Genomic DNA, 17,313 nt, shown 5'->3' on the forward strand with positions numbered 1-17,313 from the left:
TCCGTGGGCTGCAGCCTACTATTTGTCCTCCCTCAACTTAATTTTACCGTTACGAGATAATGATGCGTGTTTTTCTCCCCCTTGTCGTACTCCTGTTTCAATATCAGATTCGTTTTTCCCTACTGTTCCAAAGATCCTTTTTGATGGCATGGTTGACTCCCTTCTATTCCGGTTTCTTAATCTTGGCTTTGTCTTGCTACGCGTGCATGTTCTACTTTTGTGTTTTCTAGTCTGCATAGTTATGTTGTTTTCTTTTCGGTCGAGCAACGATCCCACCAGAGCAAATCAAACATCGTGAATCTTACAGGTGGGAAGAAACCATGAGAGTTAGCAGACATAGCTTCTGTCTCTTTTGTCTACCTAATTCCATATCTTGGTGTTGATTTGACACTAGAGGCTCCTTGATTTTTATACATTGAAAAATATTCTGGGCTTTTTCTTTTCCTATCGAACTTTCTCATCTAGAATTCGGATAGACGCTGCTTCATAGGCGGGCAGAGCTTCAACAGACTAGAATGGTAGTTAGTGCTATATCAACATTTCAGCTGGTGTTAAAATGGTGCCGAAGACCCTAGCATGGATGTATTAAGTGTAGCAAGTCGAGATTATGGCTGAACAACTCAATCTACGTAATTAGGTGAAAGGATACACATCGACACATACAGGGTATTTGCAACTCATATCACGAACCTTTTTTTCGTTGGACAATCTGCTTAATTACCCATCTTAAGAACCATTCTATACTGCCTTTGTACCAGCGTTTGTGTTAACATCGAACAATGCTCCATGTATGATCACCTGAATCCTCCAACGAAACCACCACTCCCTCTGTTGAATTATCCAGGATATCCTTATGATCCAAATCTGGCATGCGCTTCCGCGTATCGACGTTAAATCCAAGGAGAATAGCCAAGCTTGATGACTTCCACACTTTAGCGCCAAGGCGCCTCGCCTTTACAATTGGGGAAACCAACACGATGAGGCTGAGCCCGATGAGAGCGAGTGGAAGGGTTAGCCATTCCCACTGAACCGAGACGAATACTTCCGCAGATAACGAACTCCCCATTGCGAAATCACCGTCGCCGTAGGTGCGAATGCTAGAATATCTGTCTCAACAACCAAAGCAACTGCCGGAGTATTTTGGTCGGAGAATACTTACTTGTTGGTCATACTTGATGCGATGTTCCGCATTATGTTTGACACGGCAGTTTTGCGTTCTGACCGCGGTCGCATCTGCATTGCGGCAGCAAAGACCTGTGCTACGTCGGAGGTGTAGAGGTTTCGAGCCCTGCTTCCCTGAGTTGACGTGCCATTAAAAACGTCGTACGTCCATGTCGTGATAGCTTCACGACTTCCTTGAGGGATGATATATGCCATATCCTGGTCTTCGGGTTCGAGCCACAGCTCGAACCAGACTTTACTCAGCGTGAAAGGGTTACGATGCGAGGCGTTAGTCCGTACTTCGGTCAGTTCTGTGTGGGGTTGGCCTTGAGTTACTGTTGTGTTAACTGACAGTACGCAAAACCGAATAGCACACTCCAGTGCATTTGCCCCAATATAGAAGTCCCAATCGTAATAGTTGTTCCCACCTCCAGAGCCATAGGTAGCATTAAGATCCTTATAGACCATGAAAAAGTGGGCAACTGGTTCATTGAGGCCTGTAAACGTCATCGCCTTCCCGTTAGTTATGATCATATTCTTGTCTTTCGCCAGCGTCACATCGTTGGGCAGAGTGTACTCGCAGGTATCAATCGACCCAATCTTGTCGGGACATGTCGATTTGAGTTGGCTTGTTAGGTCTGCAACACCAGCACAGGCACCAAGTGTATAGTAAGTGGGCCATGTGCAGTTGCCAGTTGGGCATGTGGGCATAATGGCGGAAATAGTTGCATTTTCGTTTAGAAAAAGGCCAGTATATATGGCTGATTTCATGGTTGGATCCGCAAGTCCACTGTTCTCATCTGACGGAAGAGTTATAATTAACGACCAGTACCACAAACTTCTTCTATGACCACGTTTTCCTATTCGGTGACTTATGTCACTAGATTTTTGCTCACCTGTATGTGCAGGACTGGAGACGACGGTATAATTTTGGACCCGTCGGATAGTCGCAGTTTCCGAGGAGGGAACCATTCTCAGGGGATAAGTCACGACCTGTTGAGTCATTGGGCCAAAGGCTATATTCCCGGAGATTATAATGAGAGCTCCTACTATGACCAAATGCCTGGAGAAAACAAGGATTAGCCAGTAGTTAATACAATGATTACTTTATGTATAACGAAGCGAGTATACCTAAAGAAATGGAAGTGGAAAAGTAGTTTGAAGCTGCCCTCCACTCCTCGACTGGCTTCGTCAAAGGCATTAAAATCGCTTAGGCGATGCGGTTTTTTAGCGAACCACATCTATTTGAGCTGGCTGATACTTGCTGTGACAGGGACAAGCATCGCCATCTGCGAGATCGTTCCGAACACCGAGATAGCTGCGTTGATAGTGATCCCCAAGGGCCACTGAGGCAACGCTTTGCCGTTATACACCCGGAGAATGATGATGACAGCCATCATGGATGCAAAAGATACTAACCAACAGAAAAACTCCCATGCCCAGGTTCGTGTGGATAAACGTTTGAGTTTTCGAATCAATTTCTGGCGTTTTCTCTCAGGATTCATGCTCACCAACGCGTCTGTAGCACCATCTTGCTTATCACAATGCTGAGGACCCGTCTCTGTAGCTTCTGGTCTCATACACGGAGCTTTCGGTTCTACATGACTGCCACATTCGGCGGCTGGAGCTTCTATGGGTGAGGGCTCCGTGGTTTCATCATTTCGGGCTCCACCACTCTGTTGTAAGATTTGATAGTCGTTTGTATCCAATGTGCTAATCGAGATAGACTCTCTGTCCGGAGAAAGAGGGCTGCTTCTCTGCTGTCTATCAGAGGTATCTGGTTCGAGGCAAGCACTCGGGGGAGTTTCCTCCTGCGGGTCAACTTGCATGCTGCAGAATATTATCCAGCATGAGAAATGTATCAATGAATGGCGACTTCTTGTTTTGCGGTCCTCAAAATATTAGGTGAAATGGTAGCAGCTTGGGTCCCTCGTGGTCGCGATCAGGCTGAGAATATGAACACTTAGAAGCACACAGCCTTGCGCTCAGTGGTTAAATTGATACGGCTCTGGAGCTGCTCTCTCGTTGGCTCGCTTGAAGTCATGATTGGTGGAGAGATGGCGGATGGGCCGTTATTGGTCCTTTATACTCCGTATTGAAAAGCTCATTGCTCTAATGCAAGACGACCAAAGGCGGGCGAGGGACGCGGTGCCCCGCAGTAATTCTTTAGATTAGGGAGTGTTCCAGATATAATATTTTCCGAGGAGTAGTTAACATAGTAATATTTTCCGAGGAGTAGTTAACATAGTGTAATCTGTATTACCCCGTCTGGAGCAGCAATCGTTGGGTTCCATAGTGGATCCTTCCGTCTTACTACCGAGCCGCCGCTAGGAATGATAAGGAGCTGCCGTATAATGATTCTTCTGAGATGGGTGTGACGGTTTACCATCCTTAATTCCCCAATTCCTCGGGGTAGCGGGGGGAGGCTGCTCCATCGATATGGCAAAAGAGCGAGCCTGTCCTGGATCCTCGACACGAAAAGACCGGGTTACGATTGGAAAAAAGGCTACTCAAAACAAGGGCCGAAGAGTCTTGCGATAAGGATCGTTAGGGTGTGAAAGCACATTTCGCTACCTTTTACAGAGGAGATAGAACCGTGATCATTCGTTACTCGATTTTCTTGATGTCTGTGCGATGTTCAGAGCTCAAGAAATCGAGCGACGAGACAAACAAAAGCCCAAGCCACTCTTGTGGCGGCGAGATGCCCCGGACATTTAACTACATAGTTAGTTATGGCTTTGTCCGTATCACATGATTTTGTTCGACTGCGCAGGCGCCTGGAGCCAATCTCGGTGTCAAGGACGTCAACTTTCTCCCTTTCTTCCTCGAAACCCAGCGTGAAGTCGTGTAGATGTTTTGTCCACGATGCCTGCAAAACTCAACCATTCCATTCTTTGTTTGCAACTCTCACCTCAGGCACACGCCTGGTGAAGGTCCACGCCATGAAATTCCCCGGCGCTTAGACGCCCATTCACAGCGGCTCCTTATTGATACCCAAATCGGGTATAGCTTGATATCAAGCCATCCCGATGGAACAGAACTGTGCAATGTCGTGGGAGGATCTATAAACGGGTGTCTTGAAAATGACGCCCGTCCCCGCGCTCTTCTTTCTTTTCACGATGCCCATGGATTTGCAGCTTTCTCTTTTCTTCCTCGAGCCATTTGTATCATTTCGCTGTGCGAAAGTGTCAAGCCTTGCGTGGATCGCGGGTGTATTGAAGTGACGTTCATTCATTCATTTCATTCGCTCGATATCCTGCTGAAAGATGGTTTCCTTGAGGCTGCTTAGCACGGTAGCCCCGTTGACGTTGTTGGTTATTCCTTATTCTATCTCGGTTTCTGCAATCGAAGACCCCACACCATTACAAACCTGCTTCGATTTTACGGGGAGACCGTTAACGAATAATACGCAATGTCCTGGTTCGAACGCTTGCTGTCACTATCTACACCAATGCACAGGCAATCGGCTTTGTACTCAGCCAAATTCTCCCGAATACGTTAACGCTTTGTGTGCGGTTAATCCGTGGCAGAACTGCTCGAATATATGTCAATATGGTAAGGTCTCTTGAATGATCTTTATAATACTCTGGCTGATAAGGATCTTGTCTAGGAGCGGATGGCGATGGCTACCTACCACGCGTAAGGAGATGCTTGAATGGCAGCTACTGCTGTGACTCGGACAAAAACTGCTGCGACAAGGGCAACGGCATCTTTCTAGACAGCGAAGGAAACATAGTTCAATCTTCCACCTCCCAACCCTCGTCGCCGACAAGTACTTTATTTTCACCATTATCCGACCTGCCTGCCTCAGCAGCCAGTGTTACTTCATTTCCATCAATTGCTCCCACAACTACTCCGACATCAGCCCCAAAATCCTCCACACTTCCCTTAGCTGTGAACATCGGCATAGGCGTTGCAGTTGGTTTTAGCGTCCTTTCGTGTGGGATTTTATTTGCTATATATCTTCAAAAGAGACAGAAGAATAAGACCAACCAGAATAACGAGTCCAAAGATCTGCCACCCGATGGGGAGGGTTGGCCAGTGAGCAATAGTCGGAGCATGTGGCCTCACGAAATGGCACATTCACCAATCCCTCATGAATTTGAAATGCCTAACGATTCGATACGTGTGGAACTGGCGGGCGATATGCCCCCGTACCCCGAAGTGTATGGTTCAGGGTTGAAATGCGATATAAAGAAGGGGCCTCCAACCATGATTTAATACATATATCCTGAGCGAGCTAATAGCTTGTATTCTTATTCTTATAGTCTGATAATTTAGACAGTGTCAAGCGTTTGGCGAAGCATTTTGAATTGCTGGTTGTGATCTCTGGTTCAGCGCATTTTCTTTTGATGTCCCACTCCCAATGTGTCTCGCTATGTTCTTGTGCTAGCTTTTCCAGCATTATTGGATTTTACGGGAGTTTTGCTAATTGTTGCCATTGTAGATGACTGGGAGTATTTATTGTGATGTTCAGGTTTGCTTTTTAAGCTTGAAGCAAGGCGCATTTGAACTACAGTGAAGTATGACACGTGCGCTGCAATATCTAATACGCTTCCACCATAAATTTACATGAATATGATCATGGATGACGAGATAATCTTCATCAGCAACACCTCCGCTGATAAGCGTATATGGGAACTCATCCATAAGCTGATATCGAAACGGGTGTGGTGTTTGAAGGCCCATGCTTCATATTATGCAGAACAGTAATCTGTATTAATTGTGAGCATGGTGGCATCAAACGGCTGGATATCCCAACTTTTCTTTTTTTCCCATTCCTTTTTTTAATGCTACGTTTTACCCTTCCCTCCAGCGAGAGGTAACCTTACCAGATATGTACGCTTGCCAGACCGCTCAAAACTGAATCGGTTCCCTCCTGGTAACGATTCATCAGGCCGCTGTGACTCGGCGAAAATTGTGTTCAAATCCCATGCAAAGCAGAGAGTTTTTACACAAATTCATGACATTGGTGCGTGAACCCGTAATGGGCCCTCGTATTCAGAGTGGGCGCGCGTCGTCGGCGTGACTCACGGTTGCGTAAGTGCCGCAGAAACACGTGATATTCATTTGAAACCGATATAAAGGGCTCCAAAAAGCGGATGCGCCATTCAGTCAAAAGTTTTAGCGCCAGACCGCAAGAGAAGACCAGGAAATTTATATTCGGAGTATATACAAAAGGTACATATGCATTTACATACATACAAAGCTCAGATTAGTGCTCAGAATATGCAGAGAGCCTTCATTAAAAGTACATAGAGAAACACTATCGAACCAACCATGATATCTCAAAACAGCGGCTTCCACGCACTTGTATTGGGAGCAACAGGCATATCAGGCTGGAGTCTCACTAGCCAGCTTCTCCATAATTATCCGCGGCCGGGAGTATGGAGCCGCATAACCGGCGTGACGCGAAAAGCTATGAGCGACGAGGAAATGTCGTATTGGCCGAAAGATGAAAGGTTCACGCTGGCCTCGGGGTTCGATTTGCACAATGATAATAAAGAGGTATTGAAGCGGAAGTTTGAGGCGAAGGTAAAGGATGTGGAAAGTGTGACACATGTTTATTACCTGGGTAGGTTTTGTTGGGAGCAGAGATGAGATTAGCAGTGGAGGGGGGGAAAATATCCGTCTGATGTTTTCCCACAGTACATGATTCTCCTGTCGACTTTAACAGCTCAGATCCTTTTGCTGTTACCCTCGGCGGGCTCAGCAGGACTCTTTCAGTCATCGAAAACTTAGCGCCGGGCTTAAAGTTTATTCACCTCCAATACGGCACGTTCATATATGGAGTATGCTTCACAGACGACTTTTACCACCCGGTTCCTTTATCTGAGGATCTACCGCCCATCAGGGAGCCATTGTGCAACATGCTTCACTATCAAGTCTGGACAGACTTCATGAGGGATTTCTCGAAAGGCAAGAGCTGGGGATGGTGTGAGACAAGGCCTGACGAAATAATTGGTCTGGTATGCCTCAGCCTTAATGAGAGACAGTTTCCTGATATCTCGCAGGCTTCGTTCCTCGAATGAATTCTTATAACGCCGCTCACCCCATCGCCGTCTATCTCTCACTATTTGCATATATAAACGGAGAAAGAGCAGAATGCCCGTTTCCTGGTAGCTTCGGCACATGGAAAGCGTTGTCTAACCAAGCAGGAGCTGAGATGATTGCGAAAGCAGCTATACACCTGTCGTTATTGGATGATCCGTCTGTCAATGGGCAAGGATATAATGTTGCTTCCTCAGCTACTCCCTCTAATTGGGAAGCAACTTGGCCAGCCATTTGTTCCTGGTTTGGCCTTGTGGGAAAGCCACCCGTTGACTGCGACAAGGACAAGACCAGATTATCAGGGCCGGATGAATATATCCGTGTGCACGAGAACGAATATAAGAGGATGTTGGACGAGTACGGTCTAAAGCATTGGCCGGCAGTTTCTCCAACGATGGATGGCTCGCCGAATTGGGGGTTGACCAAGCTAAGTTTTGACCGACAACTCAACCTTCAGAAGCTGAAAGCAACTGGATTTGCGGAAGACGAGAGACTAGAGGAGAGTTGGATCCGTGCCCTGGAGCTGATGAGAAAGGCGAAGGTGATTCCATGAGGGCTGCATCTTGTTGACTGATATATTTGCTGCTCATCGGGCTTGGCTTAGGCTCTGGCATCCTAGAGCCATCCCCTTTTTTTTTTTTTTTTTTTTTTTTTTTTTCTTCCCTTAGAAGAACCTGGCTGCACGTTTGCTTGATTGAGGTTCACCTGTTTCAGACGTAGTTTCTGTCGAAGGCGTAGAGCTCATCGAATTATCATCCCTGAGAGACTTGTTTTTCGTTGGAGCTTGAGGCTCATCCTTTCTGGAGCCAGATTGTCGGGGTTCGTCCTCCTGTGCGATTTCCCGCAGAACTATGATATAGCTTAGTGCTTGCTTCGCGTCTACAAATTTGGAACAGACTCCATGCTTACCTTCTTCCCATTCCCTCTCAGCAGCCTCGTCTCCGGTCCCGAGAATTCTCCTGACATCAACATCCTCTCCTTTTTGTAGCTTCTCAATCACCTCCCTTAGCACTCGTATTCTTGCTTCTGTGCTCCGAATGTAATTCGCATGGTCGTTTTTAATTTGAACCATTCGAAGGGCCTGCGATCCCACAAGAATGAACATCACAATGAAGTAAGTTGCAGGATTCCATTCCTTCTCCGGGGAGTTCCGTTGTGACGCAGGCCAATCGCGACGAAGAAATTTTGGAATGACGGCTCGCCATATTGATGGCTCAGCGATTCGAGGAACGGTTGGCCGGGTGGAGAGGCATTGGAATCGGGAAGGTGGACATGTTAACTCCCTGTGAGATACCCCGAGGCCGAAATAGCCCCGCGATCTGGCGAGGATGAGTCTCGCTGACATTGCCTCGCTCCTCTCCCGAGTGTGCCTGTCTCCCTGTCTGCGAAATTCTTTTGCTGCACATTTTGACGACCGCCGTTCAGATCACGTGATGATTATGTAATCATATGTTGGCCCGGCAACAGGTGTTGGCCAACATCCCAGCAACGTGAGCGAACACCAGATCATCGAATATCGCTGTGGTGCCAGTGAAGAGAAAAGCCGTTCCCGCATTCATCAGTAAACAGACGCTTTTTACGGAGATGGCAAATCAAACATTGCACTCACTGGTTGATTCAGTGAAGAGCTCCGTCCTCAGCCCGTCAACCTGCACTAGCGACACCGTATTGTTGTTGCGCAAACTCCTCTCAGCCGTGGATGACGAACGCAAAATTGGGGAGCGCAAAAGTGCAAAGACTGTCAAGGGTGCCTCATCCTCTCGTCGCCAGCCAAGGACGGGTAATTCTAGAGCTACCACAAAAGTGGCCGTTTTTCAGAATAGAACCGAGTCTCCCATTCCTCTACTCTCGAAACAGAACAAAATAACCTTGGCCACGGAAATATTCAATGCTTCCTCAAGAACACTCTCCGAACATATTAAACTTCAATCCCCGCGACCATTTGATAATGCCCTAAAAAAGAATACGGTTACGAAAGACCCGGAATCACCGAAGAAACCGCTTCAGCCTACCTCCCCGAATCGAACAATCCGATCACCAACGAAAGCCAAAGGACTTTCGGAAAGGTTGAATGAGCGAAACACAGCAGCGAGCAATGTCACAGGGGTTGCAGAATCGGCGCTGTTGGCTTTATCTAGCCTTCGAGATCTAAAATGTAATGAAGATGGAACTCGAATTCTTAACGTCCAATTGGAACAAGGGCTTTGTATCTTGATCGGGAAGCTATTTGCCGTTGGGCTCAACAATATGGCAATTAGGGAGCTACGGCTATTGAAAGGCAGAATACGAGCATATTTCGACAGCGAAACTCCAAAAGGGAAACTTAGACGAACAGTCAATCCAGCCAAAGAAATCCAAAGCGAACGGGCAAGCGAAAAAATGGAGGACCTCGTTCTTGTTCCGAAAGTACCAGAAGATGGCGCTATGATTCAACTTTTTGTTTCTCTTCAAAATTTAGCATTGAGAGCCGTCATCACTGAGGGTCAACCTGCCACAGCGCAGAAGATGATGAATCATTTGGTATTTTCCAATCCTTGCAGCCCACCCAATCTTATTCTTGCGGCGTACAAATTTGGCACACTTTCTGCAGATAAGGCCGCCCAACAATTGCAATCCCTTTCCAGTTCAATTCTATCCCTTGCCGCGTTAACGGTATCTCCGGGAGAGGGGGTCCCTTGCAGCATGAAATCGCGAATCAAGCCTACTGTGACAGTAGTGTTGCAAATTCTCTCTCTCGAAGTAAAGTGCCTATGGTGGAAGATGGCAGGACATCGATACGACGCTGATAAGGAGCTATGGCACCCTCTCGCTCGGTACTTCTCGGCATTGACACGACATTGCTCGGCCATCAAGAAAGCTGACTTTGAATGTATCAAGGAAGCATTTCTGCGACTTAAAACGAGCTTGAACTCGAACGGATACAATGTGAACATTCGAAATGTTAAGTCTGCCTCCGTATCCATAGTGCTGCGAATTTTGGGCCAGTTAGCGTATACTGCCGGGTGTCTATCTGATGCAATTGAGTTCTGTAAAGCTTCCACTGCTTGTCTGACAGCTTCACAGCCATTGCAATTAGCTATTTGTTGCTGCAAATCTGCTTTTGTCCAGATCGAATTTCTAAAGACCTCCCCTCGTCATCGGCGGGAGATAAGTTCGGCAATTTCTGACGCAGCGAACAATCTAAGTGCTCCATTGAAGGGCAATTTAACCGACTTGGACGAATTGCTCATGGAGGCTGCAAAACTCAAAAAAACGATTATGAAAGCGGTGAATGGCTTGACAGATGCTGCGGTTGTCGATAATACTATGACATCCGATGTTGAGAGTTTATGGCTCAGTATTAATGAGTACCTCATGAGTTTTGTTCGTTTCCTTAGCCGTTATCTGGGCCCGTCGCCACCGTTTGATGCGGAAGCAAACTCAAAAGCCGGGTTTATGCTACGACTTGGGACCTGCAAGAATATCGCGATTTCAGCCGTTGATTCTAGCATCGCTGTAGCCAAAATATCATTGAGCACGGAACAACCTCCCTGGGGAAGAATTAGCCCGCTCTTAATCGACTGCTTTGGCCTTCTCAACCGTCTCAGCTACGACCATTGCAATAATGACAATAACCAGGCATCCAATGGCGTATCTTCCGGCCTTCTCAGATTATCCAATCTCTACTGGTCACGATACGCTGCGCAGAAGGAAGCTGGGAAATCAGCGTTCGAACTTGTTCCTCTGCTAGAGCGATCAATAAACATCCTAGGGCACTGTGCACCGGCTGAACAGACTTCAGGTTTCATTGCTATCAAAATCGAGAGACTTGCCACTATTTATTCGGAGATGGGGCATGAGGCAAAAGCAGAGACCAATTACTGCTCTGCAATTCGCGCGCACATAATAGCTGGCACTCTGGAGTTGGCCAGGGCCCAGTCCTTCCAGAGGCCCTTCCGCTACATTTGGAAAAACCCCCAAAGTCCTGCGTATGCGTTGGGCCGCGTGCTAGGCAGTTACATCAAGGCTAGATTGAAACAAGTACGCAAGACCTCTCAGCTTGCATATGACGATGAGGCCCTTGATGTTGAGAGTAGGGCTCTGTTGCTCGAGAGTCAGATGGCGTTTCTAGTTGATAGCTTTGCCGTTGATCCCTCCGATATGTTAGCTCAATGCCTTGCCTCTATGATCACAAAGCTGCTTGCAATATACTCTATAGACATATTCCCCCTACGACGGTCAAGGGTCCTTGTCTCCAGCTTAAGGCTATTCCTTGAATCAAACATTGACTTTGATTCTGATTTCTGCGATTATCTTTCACAGGAAGCAAAATCATGTCTTTCCCAGGGTTTAGAGCTCTACAAAGATCAAGATTTGTATCCATACCAAGAAGATATAATGAGTTCGCTTCGTCTGGCACTGGGGTTTTACAGTGGTGATTTACAGACGGCCGATTTGCAACTTGTCATCCAGTCATGGACGAAAATGTCGCAAAGCTGGGCTACCTGGGAATCGGTGGAAGCTAAAATATCCGATCCTCACACCTGGATTTCTCAACTTCGTGGCCTTGTCGACTATTTGGAAATTAAGGCGCAATGGATGCAGCAAATAACCTTGCTATCAGTCCTCGAAAAGGTCCTGGAGCTTCAAGAAAAACGTGATTTTTCCTTGCTTGTGACTTCACTGTCCATAATGGGTGTTCAATTGAGTCGCCTCGGGTTTCCTGATAGGGGAGGCGAAGTACTAACAAGGGCAAAGGAGGTTATTGGACGGCATGCGATATGCCCGTCAGTTTTAATATCATGGCATCTTGCGTACGCTGAATATCTCGTGGAGATGGGGCGCCCAGAAAAAAGGTAGGCCTCGAAGCCATTAATCCATCGGAAGAAGGTCGTGTATTAACGAAATATTTAGCTTCGAGGCTCTTCAAGATGCCCAAATGGTTTTCGAAACTAACATTGGCGAGATGGCTAAGGATTCTATGCGCTTGCGCAGTTGCCTCGATAAAATAGGAATTGATGCAGCGTGTATTCTTTCACGAATAAAATTCACTGAAGGTAAAATTGGCGAGGCCGCGTTTTATGCAAAGAATGCGGTGAAATTGAGTTCCCGACTTTGGGCAAGGTTGGAAAAGTATTCAAATCTGAAAACGGATAAAAAGGTCGCCGACAATATCGAAGAGGCCGATGCCCTTACAGAGAAACTTGCTAACGTGGACCTGTCATCTGCCGGCAAGGAGCCGGCGAAGGGTTACCGCACAGGATCCGTCTACTGGCCATATTTTTCATCCCACTGCACTGCGTTGCAGCAATTATCCCGGATCTCTGCTAATAATGGGCTGTATCAAGATGCTGTCTATTATGCCCAACTAGCTTTAGATGCAAGCGAAGCTCTCGGGGCCACTTGTTTAGCCACTCTCATCAAGGCAGAGCTGGGTAGCTATAACATCCGTGGTAACCAAGTGGATAAGGGTCAGGAACTGTTGAAGGCGTTGGAAGCAGAATTGCCGACAGGCCACGAGACAATCCATACCGTCGCATTGCGATACCACGTATCTGCACTCCATGAATTCAGCGGCAAACTGGAAGAAGAATATGAAATGCTTGATGCATGTCACAACGCCTTGGCGGAGCTACTGCGAACTGGAATTACCGAATTACCTTGTCGGCCCAACAGCGAAATTGATGAAATTAAGACGAAAATCAGGGAACTGGGCCTCGACACTGGAAAGGAATGCCGACCCCAGCGGAAAACAAGACACGCTCAACGGTCAGGAAAAACTAGCAAACAGTCAGAAAAAGCTTCAGCTACGAAAACTTACGGAGAACCTGACCTTCCTCGAGCGTCCTCGCTTTTGCAGTTACGCGGCGATATTTTACGTCGACAGGCGGAGGCTTTACTCTCTAATGGACGACTTCAGGATGCTGGAATTCTCTTAGACGAAGCCGAGAAACTTGCAAGTTCAAAGAATAGTCATGTTTCTCAATGCATCCGCAGAGCTAACCTTTATTTGAACGAGGCTGTTCATAAACTTGCGAGCCATGGCGTTTACTGTGTCCTTCCTGAGTCTTGTATCGCCCTATCCTCTGTCCAGCAAACAGAGAGCGCGCAGGACCTAGCTTCATCAGCCACAAGTTCTGCTAGTTCTCCAAAGAAAAAGTCAAAGCCCAGTCGACTTGTTGGAGAAGATTTCACCGGGATTTTATCCACAGCCAGACAAGACCTCTATACCTTTTCCCCGTTGGCAGTGACTCACTGTTCGACAATGGACTGCCATGTCTTTTCTTACTTAACGAGTAAAGTGTCAGCTCTATCATACGCAACATCAAAAGGTGGTGATTTTATCGACCCTTTCTCTACATTGCAACTTAAAGGTAGGCAATTACGTTTAAGACTTTGTCAAGCGAAAAAGAATATCATCTGATCTTGGAACAGAGACCGGACGAAATACTGCTTTACTACGGGAGCACTGTGCTATCATGGCCGATAAACAACTGAGCGAATCTGCAAAATTGCCGAAATGGCCCTTGGTTCCAGACATAATAACAAATGGAAATTCGCTCCAGTTTTCTGACGTTTCGAAAGACTGTATTGATCTCCTCCCCGATACTTGGAACGTTGTCTCCATAAGCCTGGGCGTTGACCACAACGAATTTGTAATATCGAAACTGCGTGCTGGCCAGGCACCGTTTATGCTATGCCTTCCTCTAAAACGAAGCGACTCAGACGACGATGATGAAGAGACATTTTCATTTGATGATGGCAAGGCAGAGTTACTGGAAATAATAAACTTAGCCAACAGAAGCGCCCATGATACCCGTGCTCGGGTGGATAAAAAGGCCAAAAAGGAATGGTGGGCTAATCGGGAGGCTCTCGATACGCGACTGAAAGATCTCCTTCACAACATTGAAAATATATGGTTCGGAGGTTTTCGGGGAATTTTTTCTCAGAAGCCGAAGAATGAAGCTTTGCTTTCGCGATTCATCCACACTTTTGAGGAAATTCTCAATAAACACTTGCCGTCAAGGCATGGAAAAAGAGGGAAGAACAAGGACTGCCGGCTCAGCTTGGACCGAAACGTCATGGAGCTTTTCGTCAACATTAGGAGACTATCGGATGAGGATGACCCAGAAGACTCCGTGATGGACCTGCTATACTTTGTTGTTGACGCGTTGCAATTCCAGGGCGAGAGGAATGCATACGACGAAATTGATTTTGACATGATGGTCATTGAAACCTTGGATGCTTTGCGAAGCTACGCCGAAGCGGAACAGAGGGAAGAGAACTCTCAGCCACAGCCACATACAATTCTCATACTTGACAAAACTCTTCATTCGTTCCCGTGGGAGTCATTGGATTGTCTGCAAGGATGTTCCGTGTCCAGGATACCATCGCTCCACTGTTTGCGCGAACGGCTCTTTGATATTAAGGCCCAGCAAGCGGCAAATGTCTCACGACAAGGATATCATATTAAGAAAGAAAGCGGAGCGTTCATTCTCAACCCCAGTGGAGATCTCAAATCAACGCAAAACACTTTCCAATTTCCGCTCTCCAAATTCGATGGCTGGACCAACATTACTCAAAAAGAGCCCAGCGAGGAAGATTTTAGGGGAGCTCTAGAATCTAAGGATCTTCTCCTCTACTTTGGGCATGGAAGCGGCGCCCAATATATCCGTGGCCGAACGATAAAAAGGCTTGACCGCTGCGCCGTCACTTTTTTGATGGGATGTAGTAGCGGAGCAATGATCGAAGCTGGCGAATTCGAACCATATGGTACACCTTGGAATTATATGCAAGCTGGCTCTCCTGCTTTGGTTGCTACGCTCTGGGACGTTACCGACAAGGATATCGATCGTTTTGCGGAAGGGGTTTTCAAGCAGTGGGGCTTGTTTTCCTCTGAGGGGGAGAATCCCGGACTAGGTCGCTTATCTAGGAAAAATGGGAAGATGGCTGATAACTCTGAGAGTGGTTTAGGGTTGGAAGAGCCTGGGTCGGTTGGATTGGACACTGCAGTTGCAAGATCAAGGGATGCTTGCATTTTGAAATATTTAAATGGCGCGGCGCCAGTTGTCTATGGTGTTCCTGTGTTTTTGGAATAAGGCGTTTTTCAGGATACGGTTTGGAATTGTTTAATCCTAGCGAGGGGTTGGGGGACATTACAATTAGACGATGACAGGTAACAAAATAGAAGGGATTGCTCCCTAATATTTAAGCTTTTCAATCGGTCGTCAGTTTCAATTGCCGGGTTCCATGCAGAACCTTTCCTGTCGACTTGTGTTCGCACGGGGAGTCGATCTCGAGAGCTGTTGATTGGCTTTTGGCCCGACAATCCCGGAGATAATTGTCGGAGTCAACTGCGTAGTTAGTCCGTGCGAGACCTGCAGAAGAAATGGCTGCATAACCAGGGGCTGATCGGGAGTGACGACATCGGCCGATTCGCAGGCAGAGTTGCCCCGCACTTCCCCCAAGCTCCCCTCATCGGAGTTGCCCCTCAACTGCATTTCTTTACCCTTTTTGGGGTTGCTCTGAACTCTACTGATATTTATATCGGCTTGCCAGCCTACTCTTTTTCATCAATTGCAGTTCTCAATTGCTCAAATTCCTTTCTTGTCATCAACCTGCAGAATGTCCGTCACAGTGAAAGCTACCATCGCCTCGTTTGGCGGACAGCTCTTGAAGCTGTCTCATAAAGCTGAAACAACAGGATGCGAGATGGCTTTCAACCTATATCTCCCACCACAAGCGATAAACAAATCGGGCTCCAGCATTCCCGTTTTAATTTACCTCTCTGGGCTGACGTGCACAGCCGAAAATTGCTCGGAGAAAGGCTTCTTCCAGCATGGAGCAAGCAAGAAAGGAATTGCTGTGCTATATCCGGATACCAGCCCAAGTATGTTGTCATCGCTCTTGGATGCCGTCCTTATATCCTGGGTCCTCGTGCACCTTTTCCCGAGTGTACTGGAGCTAATATATACCTGATAGGAGGGCTTAATATCCAAGGAGAAGATGATGCATACGACTTTGGGTCGGGCGCCGGATTCTACGTGGACGCTACAAAGGCACCATGGGATAAGGGATACAAAATGTACAGTTATATAACGGAAGAATTACCCAAGACCGTATTCGCCGCCTACCCACAACTGGACTCGCGCCGAGTTAGCATCACGGGCCACAGCATGGGAGGCCATGGAGCGTTGACATTGGTATGCCGTTAAGCACTTCTAATTTCGATCTGGGAATAAACATAGTCGAATTCCCATATGAAGTTGCTAACCGGTGATTATGAATAGTACCTTAAGAATCCCGGAAAATACAAGTCGGTCTCCGCCTTTGCTGCAATCTGCAACCCTATCAACTGTCCCTGGGGTCAGAAGGCATTTAAGGGCTACTTCGGAGAAGAGAATGCGCAGAAATGGAAAGAACACGATGCCACGGAGCTGATAAAACAATGGAAGGGAGGTCCTCTAGATATCCTTATCGATGTGGTAAGTGGCATCCGCTCCTTGATTTCGCAGCAACGGATCGATTAAGGCTGTGCTAGGGCACGGGTGACAACTTCTATAAGCAAGGCCAGCTGCTCCCTGAGAACTTTGCTGAGGCGGCTAAACAAGCTGGTCTTGGGTCGGGTGTGCACATCAGATACCAACCAGATTATGATCATAGTTACTACACTATGGCTACCTTCTCAGATGACCATATCGAGCATGCTGCAAAGTATTTGCTCGCATAGTATGTCCTCAGGCCTGCTTCTGTGATAGTTTGGGGTACTGACTTTGATAGAAGCGATAATGTAAAACAGCAAAAGCTATGATGCATGCATAGCGAATACAGGACCAATAAATCTAGGAAGTAAAAACTCCAGATAATCATTCAGTGACAATCAGTATAGATTAAATATCCAAGTAATTTATGTTTTTAAATATTTTGAAAGCTTCCAAAAAGCTGAAATTTTTTATATTTTTTTTAATGTAATACGTAAATTGCGTCACTTCTCTATTCACAGCTTTGCACCTCATCACATCTCACAATGGGAAAATATCAAATGTGCCGCAGACTTCCTTAACTATCATTCAACTAGTTTTATCATCTCACAGCTTATCGCGCTCCCTGTTATCAGCAGGA

The 17,313-nt window shown here is 46.8% G+C and overlaps 8 protein-coding genes across 9 annotated transcripts; 5 read left to right on the top strand and 3 right to left on the bottom strand.

The window, feature by feature from the left end:
• Positions 1 to 766: 766 nt before the first annotated feature.
• On the bottom strand, positions 767 to 2,402 carry D8B26_008079 (uncharacterized protein; the record flags this gene model as incomplete). The annotated part of the gene is made up of 4 exons (XM_066125744.1): positions 767 to 1,097; positions 1,160 to 1,961; positions 2,058 to 2,224; positions 2,293 to 2,402. 4 exons carry the CDS (start codon positions 2,400 to 2,402, stop codon positions 767 to 769), a joined length of 1,410 nt encoding a protein of 469 aa, XP_065981828.1.
• Positions 2,403 to 2,990, bottom strand: D8B26_008080 (uncharacterized protein; the record flags this gene model as incomplete). The annotated part of the gene is made up of 1 exon (XM_066125745.1): positions 2,403 to 2,990. The coding sequence occupies one exon, from the start codon at positions 2,988 to 2,990 to the stop codon at positions 2,403 to 2,405; it is 588 nt and encodes a 195-aa protein (XP_065981829.1).
• Positions 2,991 to 4,375: 1,385 nt separating this feature from the next.
• Positions 4,376 to 5,401, top strand: D8B26_008081 (uncharacterized protein). The gene is made up of 2 exons (XM_066125746.1): positions 4,376 to 4,716; positions 4,772 to 5,401. The coding sequence occupies exons 1-2, from the start codon at positions 4,428 to 4,430 to the stop codon at positions 5,380 to 5,382; spliced, it is 900 nt and encodes a 299-aa protein (XP_065981830.1). The 5' UTR covers positions 4,376 to 4,427; the 3' UTR covers positions 5,383 to 5,401.
• Positions 5,402 to 6,366: 965 nt separating this feature from the next.
• Positions 6,367 to 6,830, top strand: D8B26_008082 (uncharacterized protein). The gene has a single exon (XM_066125747.1). The coding sequence runs from the start codon at positions 6,442 to 6,444 to the stop codon at positions 6,760 to 6,762; it is 321 nt and encodes a 106-aa protein (XP_065981831.1). The 5' UTR covers positions 6,367 to 6,441; the 3' UTR covers positions 6,763 to 6,830.
• A 176-nt stretch (positions 6,831 to 7,006) lies between these two features.
• Positions 7,007 to 7,861, top strand: D8B26_008083 (uncharacterized protein). Its single transcript, XM_066125748.1, has one exon. It carries the CDS (start codon positions 7,190 to 7,192, stop codon positions 7,763 to 7,765), a length of 576 nt encoding a protein of 191 aa, XP_065981832.1. The 5' UTR covers positions 7,007 to 7,189; the 3' UTR covers positions 7,766 to 7,861.
• Positions 7,862 to 7,876: 15 nt separating this feature from the next.
• On the bottom strand, positions 7,877 to 8,592 carry D8B26_008084 (uncharacterized protein; the record flags this gene model as incomplete). Its single annotated transcript, XM_003071531.2, has 2 exons — positions 8,122 to 8,592; positions 7,877 to 8,061 (listed from the first exon to the last, which is right to left on the bottom strand). The coding sequence occupies exons 1-2, from the start codon at positions 8,555 to 8,557 to the stop codon at positions 7,877 to 7,879; spliced, it is 621 nt and encodes a 206-aa protein (XP_003071577.2). The 5' UTR covers positions 8,558 to 8,592.
• Positions 8,593 to 8,796: 204 nt separating this feature from the next.
• Positions 8,797 to 15,290, top strand: D8B26_008085 (uncharacterized protein; the record flags this gene model as incomplete). Its single annotated transcript, XM_003071530.2, has 3 exons — positions 8,797 to 12,047; positions 12,106 to 13,565; positions 13,627 to 15,290. 3 exons carry the CDS (start codon positions 8,797 to 8,799, stop codon positions 15,288 to 15,290), a joined length of 6,375 nt encoding a protein of 2,124 aa, XP_003071576.2.
• A 422-nt stretch (positions 15,291 to 15,712) lies between these two features.
• Positions 15,713 to 17,051, top strand: D8B26_008086 (uncharacterized protein). 2 transcript variants are annotated; one of them, XM_066125749.1, is made up of 5 exons: positions 15,713 to 16,081; positions 16,174 to 16,394; positions 16,482 to 16,676; positions 16,733 to 16,920; positions 16,972 to 17,027. In XM_066125749.1, coding segments are annotated over exons 1-5 (870 nt in total). In that variant the 5' UTR covers positions 15,713 to 15,816; the 3' UTR covers positions 16,973 to 17,027. The 2 variants fall into 2 exon arrangements, with proteins under 2 accessions (XP_065981833.1, XP_065981834.1); XM_066125750.1 differs by having other exon boundaries at positions 16,733 to 17,051.
• The last annotated feature ends 262 nt before the right edge of the window (positions 17,052 to 17,313 follow it).

This window comes from Coccidioides posadasii, chromosome 5 (assembly GCF_018416015.2).
Source record: "Coccidioides posadasii str. Silveira chromosome 5, complete sequence".
NCBI lineage: Eukaryota > Fungi > Ascomycota > Eurotiomycetes > Onygenales > Onygenaceae > Coccidioides > Coccidioides posadasii.

Bases quoted from the DNA above. Each gene is read 5' to 3' on its own strand.
- D8B26_008086 (XM_066125750.1), top strand. From the start codon at position 15,817: ATGTCCGTCACAGTGAAAGCTACCATCGCCTCGTTTGGCGGACAGCTC. The intron at 16,082-16,173 runs GTATGTTGTCAT...TATACCTGATAG, and splicing joins ATATCCGGATACCAGCCCAA to GAGGGCTTAATATCCAAGGA. The intron at 16,677-16,732 runs GTAAGTGGCATC...AGGCTGTGCTAG, and splicing joins TAGATATCCTTATCGATGTG to GGCACGGGTGACAACTTCTA.
- D8B26_008083 (XM_066125748.1), top strand. From the start codon at position 7,190: ATGAATTCTTATAACGCCGCTCACCCCATCGCCGTCTATCTCTCACTA.
- D8B26_008081 (XM_066125746.1), top strand. From the start codon at position 4,428: ATGGTTTCCTTGAGGCTGCTTAGCACGGTAGCCCCGTTGACGTTGTTG. The intron at 4,717-4,771 runs GTAAGGTCTCTT...GATCTTGTCTAG, and splicing joins CTCGAATATATGTCAATATG to GAGCGGATGGCGATGGCTAC.
- D8B26_008082 (XM_066125747.1), top strand. From the start codon at position 6,442: ATGATATCTCAAAACAGCGGCTTCCACGCACTTGTATTGGGAGCAACA.